Source organism: Trichechus manatus, unplaced genomic scaffold (assembly GCF_000243295.1).
Source record: "Trichechus manatus latirostris isolate Lorelei unplaced genomic scaffold, TriManLat1.0 scaffold00059, whole genome shotgun sequence".
Lineage (NCBI taxonomy): Eukaryota > Metazoa > Chordata > Mammalia > Sirenia > Trichechidae > Trichechus > Trichechus manatus.
The window spans coordinates 5,470,751-5,490,712 of NW_004443995.1; the positions used below are offsets into that span (position 1 = coordinate 5,470,751).

The 19,962-nt window shown below is 39.2% G+C and overlaps 1 protein-coding gene across 3 annotated transcripts in view; it reads right to left on the reverse strand.

Moving 5' to 3' along the window:
* Nucleotides 1-19,962, reverse strand: part of FHIP1A (FHF complex subunit HOOK interacting protein 1A) — a 292,671-nt gene that overhangs the window by 103,925 nt on the left and 168,784 nt on the right. For all 3 annotated transcript variants that reach the window (XM_023733549.1, XM_004378826.2, XM_023733548.1), the window contains exon 4: nt 4,808-5,434. In XM_023733549.1, the coding sequence (XP_023589317.1) occupies nt 4,808-5,329 (522 nt within the window). In that variant the 5' untranslated portion in view covers nt 5,330-5,434. The remainder of the gene's footprint in view (nt 1-4,807; nt 5,435-19,962) is intronic.

The following is a 19,962-nucleotide window of genomic DNA, read 5'->3' on the forward strand; positions in this document are numbered from 1 at the left end:
GAAAACAAAAATCCTCACAACTGGACCAATAAGCAACATCATGATAAATGGAGAAAAGACTGAAGTTGTCAAGGATTTCATTTTACTTGGATTCACAATCAAAGCCCATGGAAGCAGCAGTCAAGAAATCAAAGGACATATTGCATTGGACAAATCTGCTGCAAAAGATCTCTTTAAAGTGTTAAAAAGCAAAGATGTCACTTTGAGGATTAAGGTGCGCCTGACCCAAGCCATGGTATTTTCAATCGCATCAATATGCATTTGAAAGCCGACAATGAACAAGGAAGGCCAAAGAATCGATGCCTTTGAATTATCGTGTTGGCGTAACAATACTGAATATACACCATGGACTGCCAGAAGAACGAACAAATCTGTCTTGGAAGAAATACAGCTCCCTGGAAGTGAGGATGGCGAGACTTCGTCTCACATACTTTGGACATGTTATCAGGAGGGACCAGTCCCCAGAGAAGGACAGTGAAAAAGAGAGTAGAGAGTCAGTGAAAAGGAAGAACCTCAATGAGACTGATTGATGTGATGACTGTGACAATGGGTTCAAACACAGCAATGACTGTTCAGGATGGTGCAGGACCAGGCAGTGTTTTGTTCTGTTGTACACAGGGTCACTATGAGTCAGAAACAACTCGACGGCACCTAACAAAAGCATGCTCTATTCTTGTTCAAATGTATTTACATTTTTTAATTATGAAATATTTCAAACATACAAAAATTTATAGAAATCCACACCCAAGACTTAACAGATATTAACATTTTATGTAGTTTCTTTAAAGCACTCTTTATTTTTTCAAAAGATAAAACATTACAAATAGAGCTAAACCCTACCCTAATCCTATTACCATCCATTCTCCTTCCTTCACTCCCTAAAAATATTCAGTCTTGAACTTAGTGCATATTGTTCTTGTGCCTGTTTCTGTACTTTTACTACATACATATGTATCCAATAAACAGTATACAGTAAGGTTTTGTTTTAAAACTTTATGTAAATTGTATGTAAATACTAACATACTATATGTAGCCCTTTGCTACTTTTTTACTAAACATGTTTTTAAATGTGTTGGTGTTCACACACTAGATGTAGTTACATGCTAATATGTTCATTCATTTTGAATGCTGAATACTATTCCATTGATGTATGAATAAACCAAAACCAAACCCAAACACACTGACATCCAGTCGGTCTCATGGCTACCCTATGTGTTACAGAGTAGAACTGCTCCATAGGGTTTTCTTGGCTTGTAATCTTTATGGAAGCAGATCACCAGGCCTTTCCTCCACAGTGCTGCTGTGTGGGTTTGAACCACCAACCTTTAGGTTAGTCATCAAGTGCAAACCACTTGTTTTACACAGGAACCTTGATGTATGAATCAACCAGTTTATCTTTCCCCTAATACATTTCTAATTTTCTTCTTCAAATCACTCCTATTGAACATTTTTGAACAGGTATCTTTATAAATACATGCCAGATCTCTGTAGGGCAGGTATCCAGAAGTGAAGATGCAAGATTACACTGTAAGTAAATATTCAATTTTCCTAGGTATTGCCATATTGCTTTCCTGAGTTAGCATACCAATTTATTCTCAAGAGTTCCTGTTTTTCCACACCCTTGGCAACACTTGGTGTTATCAGATGTCTAAAGGTTAGCCAATCTGATATGCATTATCTGGCATCTCACTGTGGGTTAAATTTGCATTTCCCTGATTCTAGGGAAGTAGAGCATATTTTCATATGCTTACTGGCTTTGGGTGTCCTCTGGGAAATTCCTGTTCATATCTTTTGCCTGGTTTTCTAACTGTTTGATTAATCTTTTCCTTATTAAATTTGTAGCATTATAATTTTTTTCATTCTATTATACATAGGGCCACTATGAGTCGGAACCAACTCAGTGGCACCTAACAACAACTGCAACAATGGCTAATAACATTGAGCATCTTTTCATGAGCCTTTTGGTGAAATGTCTATTCAAGTCCTTTGCTCGTTTTTTATTGTTTTCATTGTTAAATTGTAGTTCTTAATATATTCTGGATATTAAACCCTTACCAGATCCATAGTTCCCAAAATTTTTCTCCCAGTCTTTAGACTGTCTCTTAATTTTGCTGATAAAATTCTTTGATGCACAGAAGTTTTGAATTTTGATGAAGTCCCATTTATATATTTTGTCTTTTGCTGCTCGTGCTTTTGGTGTCATATCTAAGAATCCACTGTTAAAAACTAGGTCCTAAAGCATTACCCTTACGTCTTCTTCTAAGAGCTTTATGGGTTTAGTTCTCTCATTTAGGTCCTTGATCCATTTTGAGTTAATTTTCATACATGGTATGAGGTGTGGTTCCAGCTTCATTCTTTTGCATGAGAAGGCAAGGAAACATATTTACCCCTTGTGGGGTAAAAGACCTAATTTACCCAAAGTTAGGTGGCCTTTGTCCTTGGATCTGGGGAAATAACCCTTGGAGTAATTGGGATGCCTTGGTCTGGGACCTTCATGACACACCCGAGGATTTGTGCTGGGGAGTGGGGTCTGGCCAGAGCAGAAAAGACTCACCTGGGAAGCCGATATCAACCAGCCTCAGGAGGCATGATTTAGCCTATCATGCAGGACTGGCCAATAAAAGCCTTAAATACTAAGGCTCAGAGAGCTTCCTGGTTGGTGAAGGGAGGATGACATGCCCTCTTTGAGACATGGTAGCTCAGCACTGGGAACCTTCCCAGACCTTGCACGTGCATCTCTTCTTTATGTGGATCCTGATTTATACTGTAAATCCTTTTACTGTAAAATCCTTTTACTGTAATAAAACCAGTAGTCCTAAGTATAACGTCTTCTGTGAGTTGTTCCAGTGAATTAACAAACCCAAGAACAGTGTCATCTTAACTTTTAAGGTCTGACCTAGCCCCAAGTAGCTAGGGACTGAGAGAGAGGGAGAAAGTGCTGTGTGGGCAGCTGGTGTTAGAAATGATAGAGAAGTGGGGGCACAAGGATATGATTGATCTTTGCATTCTGGGAATCGGTTTTATGCTGATTCTCATCCACAAAGCTATCATTATACCCCTAGAGCCTCCAGCAAGGAACACAGCCCAGCTGACACCTTGATTTTAGCCCAGTGAGGCTTGCTGGACTTCTAAACTATATAATTGTAAGATGATAAATTCGTGTTGTTTTAAGGCACTAGTTTTTGGCAATTTGTTACAGCAACAGTAGGAAACGAATCCAGCAATGTATTCCAAAGATGCTTAGATTCAGGGTGAGAAGTCCCATTTTTGCCTAAGTTAGATTCTTTAAAAATAGAGTTTTTAAAAAGCTTTTGCATTGTTGGAGGAGATGAGAAGGGATATTTAATGTGTTGGCACAGATGAGTAATATCAGTTCTTCACTTACCATTTGACAGGAAATCGTTGTACAATCCCTTGTTCCACTGTCAGAACCCAGTGGAGAGAAGAGACGCATGGCACCCTGTACCTCTTAATTAAGATTCTATTTTTTAAAAATTTTACTCATTTGTTTGCTCTGAAATAAATATTCACAAGACACTAGGTGAACTGGTTTTATCAGTAACAACAGTGATTTAGTAGTATAAAGCAGATTTATGCTTTTGAATCTTAAAGCAAGATATAATACGTTACTCAATAGAGTCGCTATTAGCATTTTTGGCAGGTCAATTCTTCACTGTACAGAACCATCCCACAAACTACTAGACATTAAGCATCCTGGCCCCTGTACACTAAAGCCAGTAGTCCCCACCACCAGAACCCCATGCCCCTATGACAACCAAACACATCTCACACACATTTCTAAATGCCCTCTTGAGGGTGTACCACCCTTGGTCAAGAACTACTATACAGTATTAATTAACAATGAATCTAATCTACCTAGGGCAGCTTACCTGCCCTGTTCCAACAAAACTCACTTAATGCTCTTATATACTATTCCAGCAGAACCACGCATATTTAAGGGTATATAGTTTACAAAGAAATATAATCAGATGATTGGTAAAAAGACTAGACAAAGGAAATAAGAAGCTGGTTTGTTCACTGAGCTGGGAAAGTATAAAGAGCTGTTGACCTGCCTATCTGACAAACTAGAAGATATACATCTATAAATCTGTCATTTAAATTCCCCTTCCAAAGATGACACTCACACCAAAACAATAATCAGAGCCCTAATAAGTACCATAAGAGTTCCAGACTACTCCCATTATTTTCTGGAACTGTGATTGGGCCTCGGCTACCCCAGTATCTGCAAAGAATCTTGCATTTTATTTCTCACTATACCAAGGATTAAGGAAGTACAGAGTAGGGCATTTCTTACTGCCTCAAATTGAAAAAAAAAAAAAAAAAAAGCATTTTATTTTTTAAAATAAAATCAGTGCTTTAGATTTACAACTAGTGGTCATTATCTTGCTGAGAAACAAGTTTATTTATAAAACCAGCTGTGAAGGGTCTCACCACATGCCATGATTCAGTGGCACAAAATCAACCTGAAAAGCTAAGAATATAGAAGGCGCAGATTTTACCAATCTCTAAGAAAAAATTAAAATAGTTCTGAACACAACAAAAATGAACCAAGGAACGGTAACACAGATTGTTTCCTCTGTTGGCTTATTTTGAGCTGGCATTGCTCAGCCTGATAGCATCTCAACTTGGATTCCTCTGCTCCCTCAAAAAGATTCCCTCTAAACTTCTTTCCATCAAAGGTGCCAAGTACACCTTGCTGAAAAGAAAGGAATAAAAAAGTATTTAGCATTACCACAAGAAGAAAGAAAAAGAGTAGGTGGAAAACATGCCAATGAGAGGAACTTACTGGGCAGAAGTAGGTATTCTCCACAATGTGATGGGCCACCATGCTGTTCTCAGCAGAAAGAGACATGATAAAAAGCAAAGCATCCCTGGCCTGCTGGCCTACTGTCCCCTCCCGGTGAATGAAGGGAATTAGAAGGGAGAAGATGAGGAAGTTGGCAGCCCCTTGGTCCTCACTAGTGTGGAAGAAGAGTTCCAGAATGGATGGATCTTTGGCAAGGATAGAACAGAGCTGACTGAGTAGGACCACCAGCTTCCCTTCCACAGTGGGGGTGGTTGTTCCTGAACAAGAGCTCAGCAACATCATAAGGGGCTTCAGAATGGGCTTGTGGTGCAGAAGAGGCTGGTGCGACTGGGTGACCAACATCTCATATATCTTCAGCTGTTCAATTTTAGTCTCATCAGTAAATTCCCGTCTCAAGCTCCAAAGGAAGAGTTTCTCCATGATATTCTCAGAGACCACAAATTCCAGAATTGGTCCCATTGCAGCATCCTTGGCTTGCTCTTCAATCAGCAAGAAGAGCATGTGTTCTACATAGTTCTGTACAGCACTGGCCTCATCTGGAGGGATGGATCCATATTTTGCCTGAGTATTCTTCAAGGGGTCATGCTTCTCTAAGATCTTCACAACCTGTAACCAAATCACACATCTGTCATCCATCTGATGTTTATCATAATTACAAAAACACACCACCACTGATTTTACCAAATTTTCACCAAAAATGCAGGAGCCATGGCCCACAAAATATACGTGAACAACATGTCTCTCTCTCTCTCATGGGAATAAAATGAAGGGGTTAAACTACAGAAATATGTTTGAAGTCCATTTGTAATTGTTACAAATTTTCGCAACCTAAATATCCAAGAAAGTAGCATGGTTACATAAATTAACCCCTATATATTCTTTGAACTATTATAATGAAGACTATTTAGCAACATGAAAAATTATAAATGATATATTAGATGAAAAAAGTAAATTACTTATAGATATACAGATCCATAATTATTAACTGTGAAAAATACATGTGAAAAAGACTAAAAAGAAATATGCAAAAGTAATAGTTTTTGTGTTTGAAGGGACAACAATTTCTTAATTTTTTTCTAAACTTTCAACAATATTGCTTTTTAATTTTAAAATACATTGAATAAATAAAAGGAAACCTGGATACCCCTGTGTTCTCCCACAAACAGACCTTGAGACTTGGAGATTTCAGCAGGGAAACACAGCTACTCATATGCCCTTGACAGAACAATATCCCTGCCTCCTGTATTTGGATGGACATCGTCTTCTACCAAGCATGCAGCATTGAGAAGGATGAAAGGATACTAATGAACAAAGACACATACCTAGCACAATCAACCCTAACGTACACCATATATTGAAACCGATAAAAAGAAGGGTTTGAACTCTGGCTTTTTTCTTCTTTTTTTTTAAGCCAGAAAAAATCCTGAGAAAACCACTTACAAAATAAATCCCTAAACTGGTCATGCCATAGTTCTGATCTGTTCCTCTCCTTACCACTGCTGGCATTTGAATGCTTCCTACCTCTCTCCGACCACTGATACTTACATCTACTTTGAGACCTGGAAATTGAAAAACAATTTTCTATCTCAACTTCCATTTAACTTTGTTACTTGGAATGTTTACCATAATACCCATTCAATGTACTCCCTTTAAAACATATAAATATGACAATTTTTAAACAGCCAAACATTTTATCAGCAACTTTATCTTGGTTCCTTTCTGCTTTCCTGAACTGCACGCTACATGGGATACGTTTGTTTTTTGCACTACCCTTCCTAACCCAGTTCTGTGACGTGCTGTTACATGTTCTATATTTAGGTTATACAATTTTTGCAAGTCACTGGGGAAGCTGGCAAATGTACAATGCCATGTCAGCATGCATGAGCAATGAGGAAAATTTATTTCTCAGGGAAAGGTCTAAGGTTCTCCCCTGTCAAAAGCAGGGCAAAGACACTGTTATAAACCAGGCAGGTACATCTTTACAAAATGAACATATTTGCACACAATCTGTAATTTCTATTGATTTCCATTATAAAATTGACAATGCAGTCACAGAGGGGAAAAATCACCCCAACACCCTTGAGTTGGCATTTTTAATGAGGAAGGCCTTTCGTTAGCAGCCACCCAGGAGGTACAAGGCCCAGTGGCTGCCACTGGATACTCTCTTGTCCTGTGCTGCATGCCCGACTCCAGAATGCTCCAGCCCCCACACCCTGCAAGAAGCCCTCACAATTCCTCACAGACCTGATGATTTCACTGGCAGAAACTCTGGGACCTGGCTCTCCTTTCCCTTTGCTCTGGGCCTTGACAATATCTCAGAGACTGGGATCAGAGTACCACACTTGCCCAAAAGGGCTCCCACCTCAACACAGCATGTTCTCCGATCCAAAAAGGCCCTGACTTCCAGGCTCGACATTCTGAAGAACAAATTAGCTACAGGCTTTATCAGCTCTATAATTTCAAAGTCCACACATTGAGTTTACTTATGAGAGATATCTTTACAGCCAGGCCTCAGGGTAAAAATGTAATTATACTTCTCATGCGTACTTAGGCTGTCTAAACTACCCAAAACTGGGATTGCACCTTACACATTGATAGGGCACAGCAAATTAGCTCAATCTTTCTGGGAAGCAATCTGGCAATGTGTAACAGAGGCTATAAAATTGTTTCTATCTTTGACTTACTAATCCCACTTTGGGGAAAATGTTGCAAGGAAACAACCCAAAAATAATTTGTTAAAAAATGTTCAGACCAACCATATCTTCAAATAATGAAAAATAAAAATACTACTGACCCAAATAGTCAAGAATTAGGGAATTATAATAAAAATGTTACCTCATCATACAATAAAGCTATTAAACACTAAGTGAATCATATCATTAAATGTAAATGTATACATGAAATAATTTAAGTTAAAAAAACTGACAAATGGATACATTATTAGAAATGAGTTTGGAGAGATATAAATGATATTTTAAGGTTAATTACTATTTCTTTCATGTAAATTGATGTCATTTCATAATATAAATGAATAAAAATGAAAGAAAACATTTAATTTTGTGCTGTTGCCTTAAAAAAAAAAAAACCACTGCTTTAAGAAGAATTGATACTGGAAATTTGCTGATTCTCTGAAATTCCTAAGCAATATATATTTATACATTTGCAGTTATATTTTTAAATACTAGGTATTCACATGCATGTATATGTATGTACATATTTACTACATAGCTAATGTATATATGTAATATACAGTAAAACTATTTACATGATCACAAATTTTATTTCCTCATGAATTAACCTTCATTTATATTATTAATCTCAATGCATTCCTTTGTAAACAGACCTACTTTTTTTTGCTATGAAAAACCTCAAAAAATGAACTGAGATTTTATATAGAACACAAACTGTTTAGCAACTTTTTTAACTGAAGTATCTTTATCCTACTTACAGTAGCTCCTTTATGCTACTATATACATGAAGACAGAGCTGTAATAACCCACAGAGATATAAGGTTTGCTGATCATCTGGAACGGAGCAGCCACATTAAGAGCCCTTTACTCATTCCTGCCCTGGCCCAGTGGTTTTACTGCCTGGAAGCTGGGTGTGTTACAACCCATGCCTGTGAGTCATGGAACACACAGTGATCAGCCAAGTGCTGATTATCCCTGTGTTGCTACATGTCCTCAGCTCTCTCATTAGGTGTCAGAATCCTCCCAGACCACCACCCTTTCCCTTCCAGGCAGACACACCCATGACCTGCTTTTAAAAGAGGGCTCTGGGTGCCCATGTCCTGGACCTGGCTCCTACTCTGCAAGGGACAGCCTAAGATACTTCTTGTCTAGAGCACAGCCTGCAGGGAAATGCCGAAGAACTTCTGTTGTGATGTCCCAAGTTTGTCGTCCACACGGTGTCACAGTTCTTTCAGTTTCTATAGATGGGTTCCTGGCATGACCTGGACTTTTTCTTTTTCTTTTTTTCCCTTCTGTGCCCTCTTCTCACATTCCTCCTACCAAACTCCAGTATTTCTGCATCCCCGATTTCTTCTTGCTGCCTAGCTTCACCCACTTATTAGCTCTTACCTGCCAGTCTTGCAGATGCCATGATTCCATGCTGTTCACTGTGGCCTCCCCAGGCCTGGCCCATTCTTGTGATTACTGGCTATCTTACACTCTCAATTTTGTCTCAGCTTTTCTAACCCAGCTTCTCCTCAGCTACCCACTGTCAGTCTCAGGAACTCAGTTTGGGGATAAAAACACAATTAATGATGCTGGAGGGATCCTAGTAGGGAAAAGAGTGCAAGCAAGCAAAATATGCTTTGCAAATAGGTCCTTTACAAGACAAGTTCACTCTGTCAAGCTGAAAATACCATTTAATGAACTAATCAATCCCTGAAGAAGCCCATGATCATTAATTAAGTAAACCCCGTTACAATCAGAAATAGCAACTTAAATGTTTCACTGATCATAGCTAGGCATTTGTTGATCTACAGACTTTAACAAATACAGGCTGGTCATAGATGTATGAACCATAATCCTGGCTCACATATAGATCCACATGTAAATCATCACAATTCTTAAAAGAAACAAACACACAAATGTTGTATGGACAATGGCGTTCAAATTATCATCAGATCAATATAGCTAAATTTTTAACCTAACTTCAGTCATCTTACCTATAAATATCAGGATTATTGGTGTTAAATGAGATGAAAAAATAGCACATTTCTTTCATTAAAGAATATCAAGATATTCCTAGCCTCAGTCCAAATGATGGCTCCTGTCAGTCGGTGATAATGGGCCTGAATTTCAAATATTCACAAATCCTAAATTGGAAACTCAAATGCTTTCAGAATGAAAGATCTACATAAGTCACATAGCCACACATCAAGTTAACAAATAATTACCCTTCATGATAAACACAAGTGTTTAGCTTCAATTCTATCTTAACTTCACTATATATGTCTTACATACATGCATGTGGCAATAGGTACTTATACACTTTGGTCAAGCCTAGTTACTTCACGAAAATCACAGGAGTGCATTCCATAATTCCAAATCCTTGGAAAGTTAATTTAAAAGGGCATCACGGGAAAAACCAAGTAACTAAGCAACATTTTCCATCATACAGGCCCTCTAAAATCTGGATTTCATTTTTTTTTAAAGAAGAGAAAGATTTTGTTGTCTTAAGTCAAATTCCACTTAATATACCCAATAACTACAACAAAAGTAAGTTTCCATTCAGTCCTTTTTCATTACTTAACAGCTATGTCTTTCAACCCCGGTACTCCTTGTACACCTATTGCCATGGGAGACTTTTCTTTTTATATTAAGATAATAACCTTACAACACAGGAGCACTTACAGCAGTTGTTTAATGTAAGTTCCAGTACTGACTGCCAGAGATTTGTCTCAATCTGGGATAAAACAGGATAAAGCAGGAACTATGTCTATAAGCTACACTTCCTTGAGACCAAAGGTAGTCTGATAATTACTGCAATACAGATACATGTTAGTAGCATCAGACAAAATAACATAATAAATCCCTTAAGCTTAGGTATAATATAAAACAAAATTTTAGGAATATATAGAAAGGACTGAAGAATAATGATCTATGTAAAAATATTCCGAGAACACTGTAATCCCAACTATAGCAAAAAATCAGCCTTATCATTGAGTATGCACTGAAAGAGCTGCTCACATTTCAACATGTTAAACCACTTGAGTGTCTGACAGAAGCACAAGTTAAGGCCTTGGCCCTCTATCTTAAGAAGCATAGCTTTTGCTCTGCATTACTTTCTACTGTCAAGCTTAGGGCTACTTGTTTTATTGTTTGTTTTTACTGTGCTTTAGATGAAGGTTTACAGAGCAAATTAGTTTCTCGTTAAACAACTAATACACATATTGTTTTGTGACACTGGTTGCCAACCCTGCAACGTCAACACTCTCCCCTTCTCAACCTTGGGTTCCCCATTTACATTCGTCCAGCTTTCCTGTCCCCTCCTGCCTTCTTGTCCTTGCCCCTATGCTGGTGCATCCACTTAGTCTCATATACATGGTTGACCTACGCGTATTATTGTTTGTTTTATGGGCCTGTCTAATCTTTGGCTGAAGGGTGACCCTCAGGAGTGACTTCAGTACTGAGTTAAAAGGGTGTCCAGAGCCATCCTCTCGGGGTTTCTCCAGTCTCTGTCAGACCAGTAAGTCTGGTCTTTTTTTGTGAGTTTGAATTTTGTTCCACGTTTTTTTCCAGCTCTGTCCGGGATCCCTGTCAGAGCAGTTGGTGGTGGTAGCCAAGTACCATCTAGTTGTGCTGGACTCAGTCTGGTGGAGGCTGTGGTAGTTGTGGTCCATTAGTTCTTTGGACTCATCTTTCCCTTGTGCCTTTGGTTTTCTTCATTCTCCCTTGCTCCAGACAAGGTGGGACCAGTGGAGTATCTTAGATGGCCACTCACAAGCTTTTAAGACCCTAGACGCTACTCACCGAAGTAGGACATAGAACACTTTCTTTATAAACTATGTTATGCCAATTGTGCTAGATGTCCCCCAAAACCACAGTCCCCAGCCCTAAACTTAGTACTCTGATCCCTCAGGGAGTTTGGATATGTCTATGAAGCTTCTATGACTTCGCCTTGGTCAAGTTTTGCTGACTTCCCCAGTACTGTGTTCTGTCTTACCTTAGGGCTACTTGTACTGAAATAAATTTTAAAATGTTAACAAATATCAATTTCCTAAGATAAGAAGATTAATTGGAGTTCTTTAATACTTTCCATCTCTCAAAGGCTTTCCTTAATTTTTCTCTAGTTTGGTCTATGACAAGGCACAGACTCAAAAAGTGAACAAAGCAAAAGAATGAGATTCATGGGGAACATATTTAAATACACACCTCAAATCCACGTATGGGTGCTCTATATTTCTTTAATAAGGAGCCCTGGAGGCACAGTGGTTGAGTGCTTGGTTACTAAGTGAGAGGTCGGTGGTTTGAACCCAACAGCAGCTCCCCAAGACAGAGATGTGGCAATCTACTTCTGTAAAGATTATGACATTGGAAACCCTATGGAGTAGTTTTACTCTGTCCTATAGGGTCACTGCTGCAGCCCTGGTGGCGCTTAAGCGTTAGGATGCTAACCAAAAGGTTGGCAGTTTGAATCTACCAGCTGCTCCTTGGAAACCCTACGAGGCAGTTCTATACTCTGTCCTATAGGGTCGCTGTGAGTCAGAATCGACTCGACAGCAATATGTTTGGTTTTGGGGGTTTATGGGGTCACTATGAGTCGGAATCAACTCTACAGCAAAAGAGTTTGGTTTTATACTTCTTTAACAGAGTCAGCCTATTTGGAGCTCTAGACAAGATGCTCACATATTATCTATTTTTCTATAAATACAAGTATTCTAACAAGCACATTATCTATTTTTCATTGTTGTGGGAAGGCATTTGACTGAACTTATCCAGATGATTTAGTTCTTTACCAACCCTTCAAAGAAGAAAGAAAAAAATATTACTAAACCCACTGGCTTTTCCTCATCCATCACCATTATTCTATTTGAGCTCTGATGTTTTCTGAGCAAAAAATTATATAACAGTCTATTTTGGAGGTGAAGGGTGGTAGGAGATGCTTTGGGCTATTAACTAATCACATGCAAAGACAGGAATGTGCATTTCCAACTGATTGTTTTTTTTTTTAACCTACCACTTCTGTTCTGCTGGCTCTAAGAGCAAACTGATCCAATGCTTGAAAGGAGAGGATAGAGACTGAATACAGCAAAGTCCACGAAGCTTCACAAAACACAAGTCTGCCATTAAGAATAACTTAGTAGAGGGGGTTGAATTCACATGGCAGTCTAGTTGAACAGTTTATTATCTGGTGGGCCGATGTTTCTTAACCATTCTTACCCTTTCTTCCATTCAGAAAAAAACAAAGCAGCAAAGGTAAAAGATAAAAACAAGTCTACAAAATTATAAACTGTTCTTATAGATTAATATAAAAATTAAACATACACACACACACAAAAACTTCTCCAGATCATTAAATTCTAGTCCAAAGATCTCACTGGTAGGAAATTAGACAATGTTTTAAAAATTCTTGTATGTTCAAAACTGTTGTCTAGCTGTCTACCTCTATTAAAGTTGTATTTAATATTTCCTTCTTTTCAGTTCAACAGTATATTGAGCACCTACAATGTGCCATGCCCTCTTCTGGGCAATGGGGATCTAGATAAATTACAAATGGTCTCTGATCTTGAAGAGCTTATAATGCGGTTGGGATGAAGATACTGTGCATGTAATTTTAATAAAAGGTGGTTGGTTAACAGTAAAAGAACACTCAGGGTGCTGCGGAAGTTTGAAGGAAGGCAGGGGCAGTTTCCTGGAGGAAATGATGCCTCCAATGAATCCTGTGGGACAGTCATTTAACAAGAGGGAGGGGAAAAAAAGTCCAGGCAGAAAGAAGAGCATGTGCCTAAGGCACAGAGGCATGACACAGCAGGACGGACACTGCCCAGTGGTTAAGGGTGGCGAGGAACTATAAGCACTTTTGCATTTCTGAAGACTAAATCAGAGTCTGGGAGTGATGAAGGCCAGGGCATAAAGAACCCAGTGTGCCATCCTGACCTGGATGTGGTGGCCAGATGCCACTGGAGGGTCCAACTAGAAAAAGGACCCAGCCAGATCTGGGTTTCAGATTCTTTTCTCCCACAATTTAAGGCTGAAGATGGCACCTCAAAAGGTGAGAATAACTACAAGGCAGCACCACCCTCCTACAGCCTAGATTCTCCAGTGTCGCTCCTGGGAATGCTACTATTCCCGAATGTCCACAATAGAACTAATCTGGGAATGCCATGAGATCACTGGAGCCAAGGAACAGTTTGGAAACTCAAGCACACCATTGAGCCACTCAAGCTCCCCTCTGGTGACCCCATTTTGAATCACACACTGCTCTGGATGATGGTTAGTTACATAATTAGCTGCCCCGGACAGGCTAAAAGGTACAGGTAGGCAGAGTGCATATCCTCTTCCATCAAAGTTTTCTTTTTATTTTACTCAAGCTCTGGAAAGTTGTTGTTGCTAGTTGCCATGGAGTCGATTCTGCATGCGACCCCACACAAGCAGAGGAGAACTGCTCCATAGGGTTTTCAAGGCTGTGACCTTCTGGGAGCAGATCATCAGGCCTTTCTTCCAAGGCAACTCTCACCAACTTTTTGATTAGTTGCCTATGTGTTATTTATGCTGAATTTGTAATTAAGTGTCCTAACAAAGAGAGGAACTCTAGACACCACAGACTTATGTTGCCTTCATTTTCTCTAATTTAACATATAAAAAAGCATTGTGCTGGGCAACTAATGGAACATTTCAGTAAATAAAATGTTGTCACCCAATTCTGTCTATGCCACATTTCTTACCACCTTACAGGTTTTCTTGGGATGCCTCAGGGGCACCCACAAGCTGTAGTCACAGTAGTTGCAAGAATTTATGTCAGATTTTAGCTCATTTCCCAATTCTCTGCAACTGTCCTTCATCTAGCTGCAGCCTGAACAACTCACAGCAAACCGCTAATGTATGAAACTCCAAAACAACAAACAGCATTCATTCCTATCAGCTAAAGTTCTCATTCCTTGCCTCAAACTTGGCCCCTTATCTGTGCTCTGCCCTCACTTCCCCACCTTTTTTTCACAATCCAAATACCCCTTCTTTAAAATATTCTCTTCCTCTCTGTCCATCTAAATCTTCTTTTTCCATGGTCAAGTTAGCATTTCATCCATTTCCCAGGTCACTCCCCATCCATAAAAGTCCCTTCTTTTGACTTAATTCTTGTAGTCATTGTTATTCATTTTGTAATCACATATCTCTATTGTCATCCCAAGTAGCTTATATATTCTTTAAAAGCCCAGACCAAGGCTTATACATTCCTAAGTCCCACCAGAGATACTACAGTGATGTACCTAGAGAGTGGATTCAGTAAACTTCTGTGGAATTATAATCACTTTGACATCCACAAGAATTTCTTCAACCAGTATTTTCAGAAGGCCCTCAAGAATCTTCGGAAGTACGCAGACTAAGGGCATTTTCCTGACTGACTTAAAAGGAAAAGACAAAACTAAAGAGGTAAAGACATGCCCAAAGTTAAAGAACCAGCAATAAGATCAAGAGAGAGTGTCTCCACTTTACAAAAGGAAGTTTTTAAATGACCACACACCATTCCCTCTGGCAAAGTTATACTTATCGTTAGTTCAATATTTTTCTGTGCACTCTATCGAGTTGTTAAGTATCTGTACTAAAGGAAACATGGAATGCTTCAGATAACCTAAAATGTCTGATAATGCTGAGGTCATTCATACTGGATATGGAAATAAATAATATAACTCTGGGACCAATATTTATACATTCCCAAATACAGAAAAAAGGACACTCTAATAGCACTCCAACAACTTTGGAATAAAGCTTACCCAGGACAGAATTTGACAGGGCAGACAACGTACCTACATATAATCAAGAGGTTGATGGCATATGATGTTTTTAAGGGTGGTACAAAGTAATAAACACATCACATCACAGCTACCCCAGAAGAATGATTACAATCAGAAGGTATTATACATAAACAAATTAAAAAAATGGAGACCTACAGCAAAGAATGCATATTAGAAAAATAGACTTCATCAGCCAAGCAAAGTGACTGGACTGAAAATATTCTCAATTCAAGACATCTGATTGTACACTATCAATTAAAAAAAATGAGCATCTATTTCCAATATTTTTATATTTATTTACAAATAAATTAATAAACATGTTCTGATACGAATATATTATGTACATTATAAACACAAAATAGAGATTTTTAAAAGGTTAGATTAAAAAGACAGAAACAGGTCTTCTAAAATATTCTTCCAACACCCAGTGAACTGTTGGGCACACTCTTTTGGGGATCACCACCCTACTCTGGAACTACTGCTTTGAAATACGTATGAAAGTACAAAACTGAGGGTCTAGTTACCTGGAAAACTCCTGAATAACTTTCTTCCCATTGTTAAATCAGACGTACCCTTAATGTCCAGGGCAAACCATTAAGATTGTAACAGTGAAAAGTCAGAGAATGAAAAATGCACAAAAATATCTTGGAAGCTTTATATTCGAGAGTGACAAGAAGCTACAAAGTGTAAACGACCCAGAAGCAAAATTGATTTTGTTCAGTTTTGATCTAAACTGTGTCCTCTATAATTGCTGTGACTTACAGGCTCAGTGCTTTAACCATGTGCTGTTTCCAGACACAGGAAGGAAAAGGGTAGTCATTAAAAACTGTCACATAAATAGCCACTTACCAGGTCACTTGGGGAGTGCAACATTGGATAAGTAGTAAAGAATGCCAATTTTATTTATTTTACTACTTGTAAACTCACTGAAGAAAGGGGTAGGCTGGTAAAATTTTCTGAACATTCAACTCTTAATTAGCTACACAAGCAGATCACAGAAGAATCACAAAGAAGTCAAAATGGAGGCGGGGCCAAGACGGCAGAGTAGTCAGACGCTTCTGGTGCACCCTCTTACAACAAAGACCCAAAATCACAAGTGATTCGATTATATATGGCAATCTGGGAGCCCTGAACATCAAAGGCAGAGTTGAGGAACCGGACAGAGTGGCAGAGGGATGGAGAGATGGTTTGGAACAAGCGAGGAGGTGCCAGACCTGACCCAGCGAGAGCCTGAGCCCTTCAAGCCTGAGCAGCTCGTGCATGAGTGGTGAGTCAGGCAAGTAGCCATGCTTGGGAGTCCCGTTTTCCACACTGGGAGAGCCCCAGTGCCAGAGAGTCTACACGGCCACCAAGAACCAGTGAGAAGCGGCCCTTGATCTGGCAAAAAATAAGTAATTGCATGCGGCCTACTGTGTGGATCAAAAACACCCCCCTTAAGGAAAAAACTCTCTCCCATTTACCTCCCTGCTCCCTGCTATGCACTGGGTCCCAGACGGGCTTCACTAATTGCCGAGTCCCCTGGGCTGGAAGTAGGATCCGTCACACGCCCTGAGCCAGTCTCCCGGCCTTGGAGAGTGAACAAATTAACAAACGGAAAAAAATAAACTGCTGACTCCCCTAAGCCAGGAACCCAGGGTAGGCACAGCTCCTTTGCCTACACACAGGCATAAGGGATCAATGGACCTTGAGTGCCTTTCCCCCTGCAGAGACTTGTGTGGGCCCATCTCAACAGGGTAGGCCCTCATTACCGCAGTACAGCATGGTATATACCGGAAGACTAACTTCAACTGTTTCAGCTGTGAAGTGGCAGGTTCTTGACATTTGACGCTTCTCTGCTCATTAAGCAGGGTCTTCACCTACCCACATCACAGGCCTGAGGACTGGTGGCTCCACACACAACACCTAGCCACCTGTGATAGGGGCCCGTGAATAAGAGGTGCCCCCCAGTCCTTACAGCAAACGGCACTGGGTGCTCACAGTCCGGCTGCAAAACCCACCCCCCTACCCGCTCTAGGGAACAGGGACATGCCCTCCTCCTGGACACTCGCGGGTGGCCGTCAGCCCCCGCCTTGCTCAGAGTGTGTCCCCCTGCTACAGGCATATGACTGTGCCTACACCAATCACCCATGCCTGTCTAGAACTCTAAGTGAGAGCCTACACCACACTCTTGGTGGCTGTCTACCTGGACACCTGAGCTGAATCCATACAGGAGGAGTGGGCGGACTCCTGAGCTCACATATCTAGTAACAGATCTAACCACCTGGTGACAGGACGTTAGAGCTTCAAAGGTGCCAATAATCGAACTAGTTCATACAAGCAGCATATCTGGGCATATCAAACAAAACAAGAAGCTAGGACACAGTAAGCAAACATTAAATAAATAAATATAATAACTTATTGATGGCTCGGAGACAACAGTCAATATCAAATCACATAAAGAGGCAATCCATGATGGCTTCAGCAAGCTCCCAAAATAAAAAATCTAGAAATTTTCCAGAGAAGGAAAATTTCTTGGAATTATCAGAGGCAGAATACAAAAGATTAATATACAGAACTCTTCAAGAAATTAGGAAGGAAATTAATCAAAATGCAGAACATGCAACAGAGGAAATTAAAAAGATTAGAGAAGAGCATAATGACAAATTTAACATAGAGAGACAGCAATCAGAAATCCAAAAGATTAACAATAAAATCTCAGAATTAGACAACTCAATAGAAAGTCATAGGAGCAGAATTGAGGCAACGGAAGTCAGAATTAGTGAGATGAAAGATAAAGCACTTGACACCAACTTATTTGAGGAAAAATCAGATAAAAGGATTTAAAAAAACGAAGAAACCCTAAGAATTATGTGGGACTCTATCAAGAGGAATAACCTACAAGTGATTGGAGTACCAGAACAGGGGGGATAACAGAAAATACAGAGAGAATTACTGAAGATTTGTTGGCAAAAAACTTCCCTGATATCGTGAAAGATAACAAGATATCTATCCAAGATGCTCATCGAACCCCACGTAAGGTAGATCACAAAAGAAAGTCACCAAGACATATTATAATCAAACTTACCAAAACCAAAGAGAAAGAGAGAATTTTAAGGGCAGCTAGGGATAAACGAAAAGTCATCTACAAAGGAGAGTCAATAAGAACAAGCTCGGACTACTCAGCAGAAACCATGTAGGCAAGAAGGCAACGGGATGACATACACAAAGCCTTGAAAGAAAAAAAACTGCCAGCCAAGATTATATACCCAGAAAAACTCTCTCAAATATGATGGTGAAATTAGGGCATTTTCAGATGAATAGCAGTTTAGGGAATCTGCAAAAACCAAATCAAAATTACAAGAAATACGGAAGGGAGTCCTCTGGTTAGAAAATCAGTAACATCATATAACAACCCAAGACTAGAACACAGGACAGAGCAACCAGATATCAACCCAGATAGGGAAGTCACAAAAGGAAATCAAAGCTCAAACACTGAAAAGAGGGAAACAGAGATGTCAATACGTAAAAGATGACAACATTAAAACAAAAAAGAGGGACTTAAAAAATGTAGACACAGATTTTTCATATGGAGAGGAAGTCAAGGTGATATGAAGAAATAAAAGAGTGGTATAAATGTAGAAAAACGGGTAAATATTAAGGTAACCACAAAGGAAACTAACAATCCTACAAGTCAAAATAAAAAACTAGAAAAATATAAAGACTCAGCAAACACAAAATCAACAATGAAAAAGATGAAAATACATAAAGAAAAATGACTCAGCACAGAAAATTAAGGGGAACAAAGAAACTGTGAACAACACACAGAAAAAGACATCGAAGTGATACCACTAAACTCATACTTATCAATAATTACACTGAATGTAAATGGACTAAATGCACCAATAAAGAGACAGACAGTGGCAGACTGGATAAAAAAAAAACATGATACATCTATATGCTGCCTACAAGAGACACACCTTAGACTTAAAGACACAAACTAAAACTCAAAGGATGGAAAGAAATATATCAAGCAAACAACAGTCAAAAAAGAGCAGGAGTGGCAATATTAATCTCTGACAAAACAGAATTTAAAGTAAAATCCACAACAAAGGATAAGGAAGGACACTATATAATCATTAAAGAGTCAACACACCAGGATGGCATAACTATAACAGATATTTATGCACCCAACAACAGGGCTCCAAAGTACATAAAACACACTCTAACAGCACTGAAGGGAGAGATAGACAGCTCCACAATAGTAGTAGGAGACTTCAACACACCACTTTCGGTAAAGGACAGAACATCCAGAAAGAAGCTCAACAAAGACACAGAACAGCTAAATGCTACAATCAACCAACTTGATCTCACAGACATATACTGAACACTCCACCCAACAGCAGCCAGGTACACTTTCTTTTCCAGCGCACATGGAACATTCTCCAGAATAGACCACATATTAGGCCATAAAGCAAGCCTTAACAAAACCCAAAGCATCAAAATATTGCAAAGCATCTTTTCTAACCATAAAGCCATAAAAGTAGAAATCAATAACAAAAAAAGCAAGGAAAAAAATCAAACACATGGAAACTGAACAACATCTTGCTCAAAAACTACTGGGTTATAGAAGAAATTAAGGATGGAATAAAGAAATTCATAGAATCAAATGAGAATGAAAACACATCCCACCAGAACC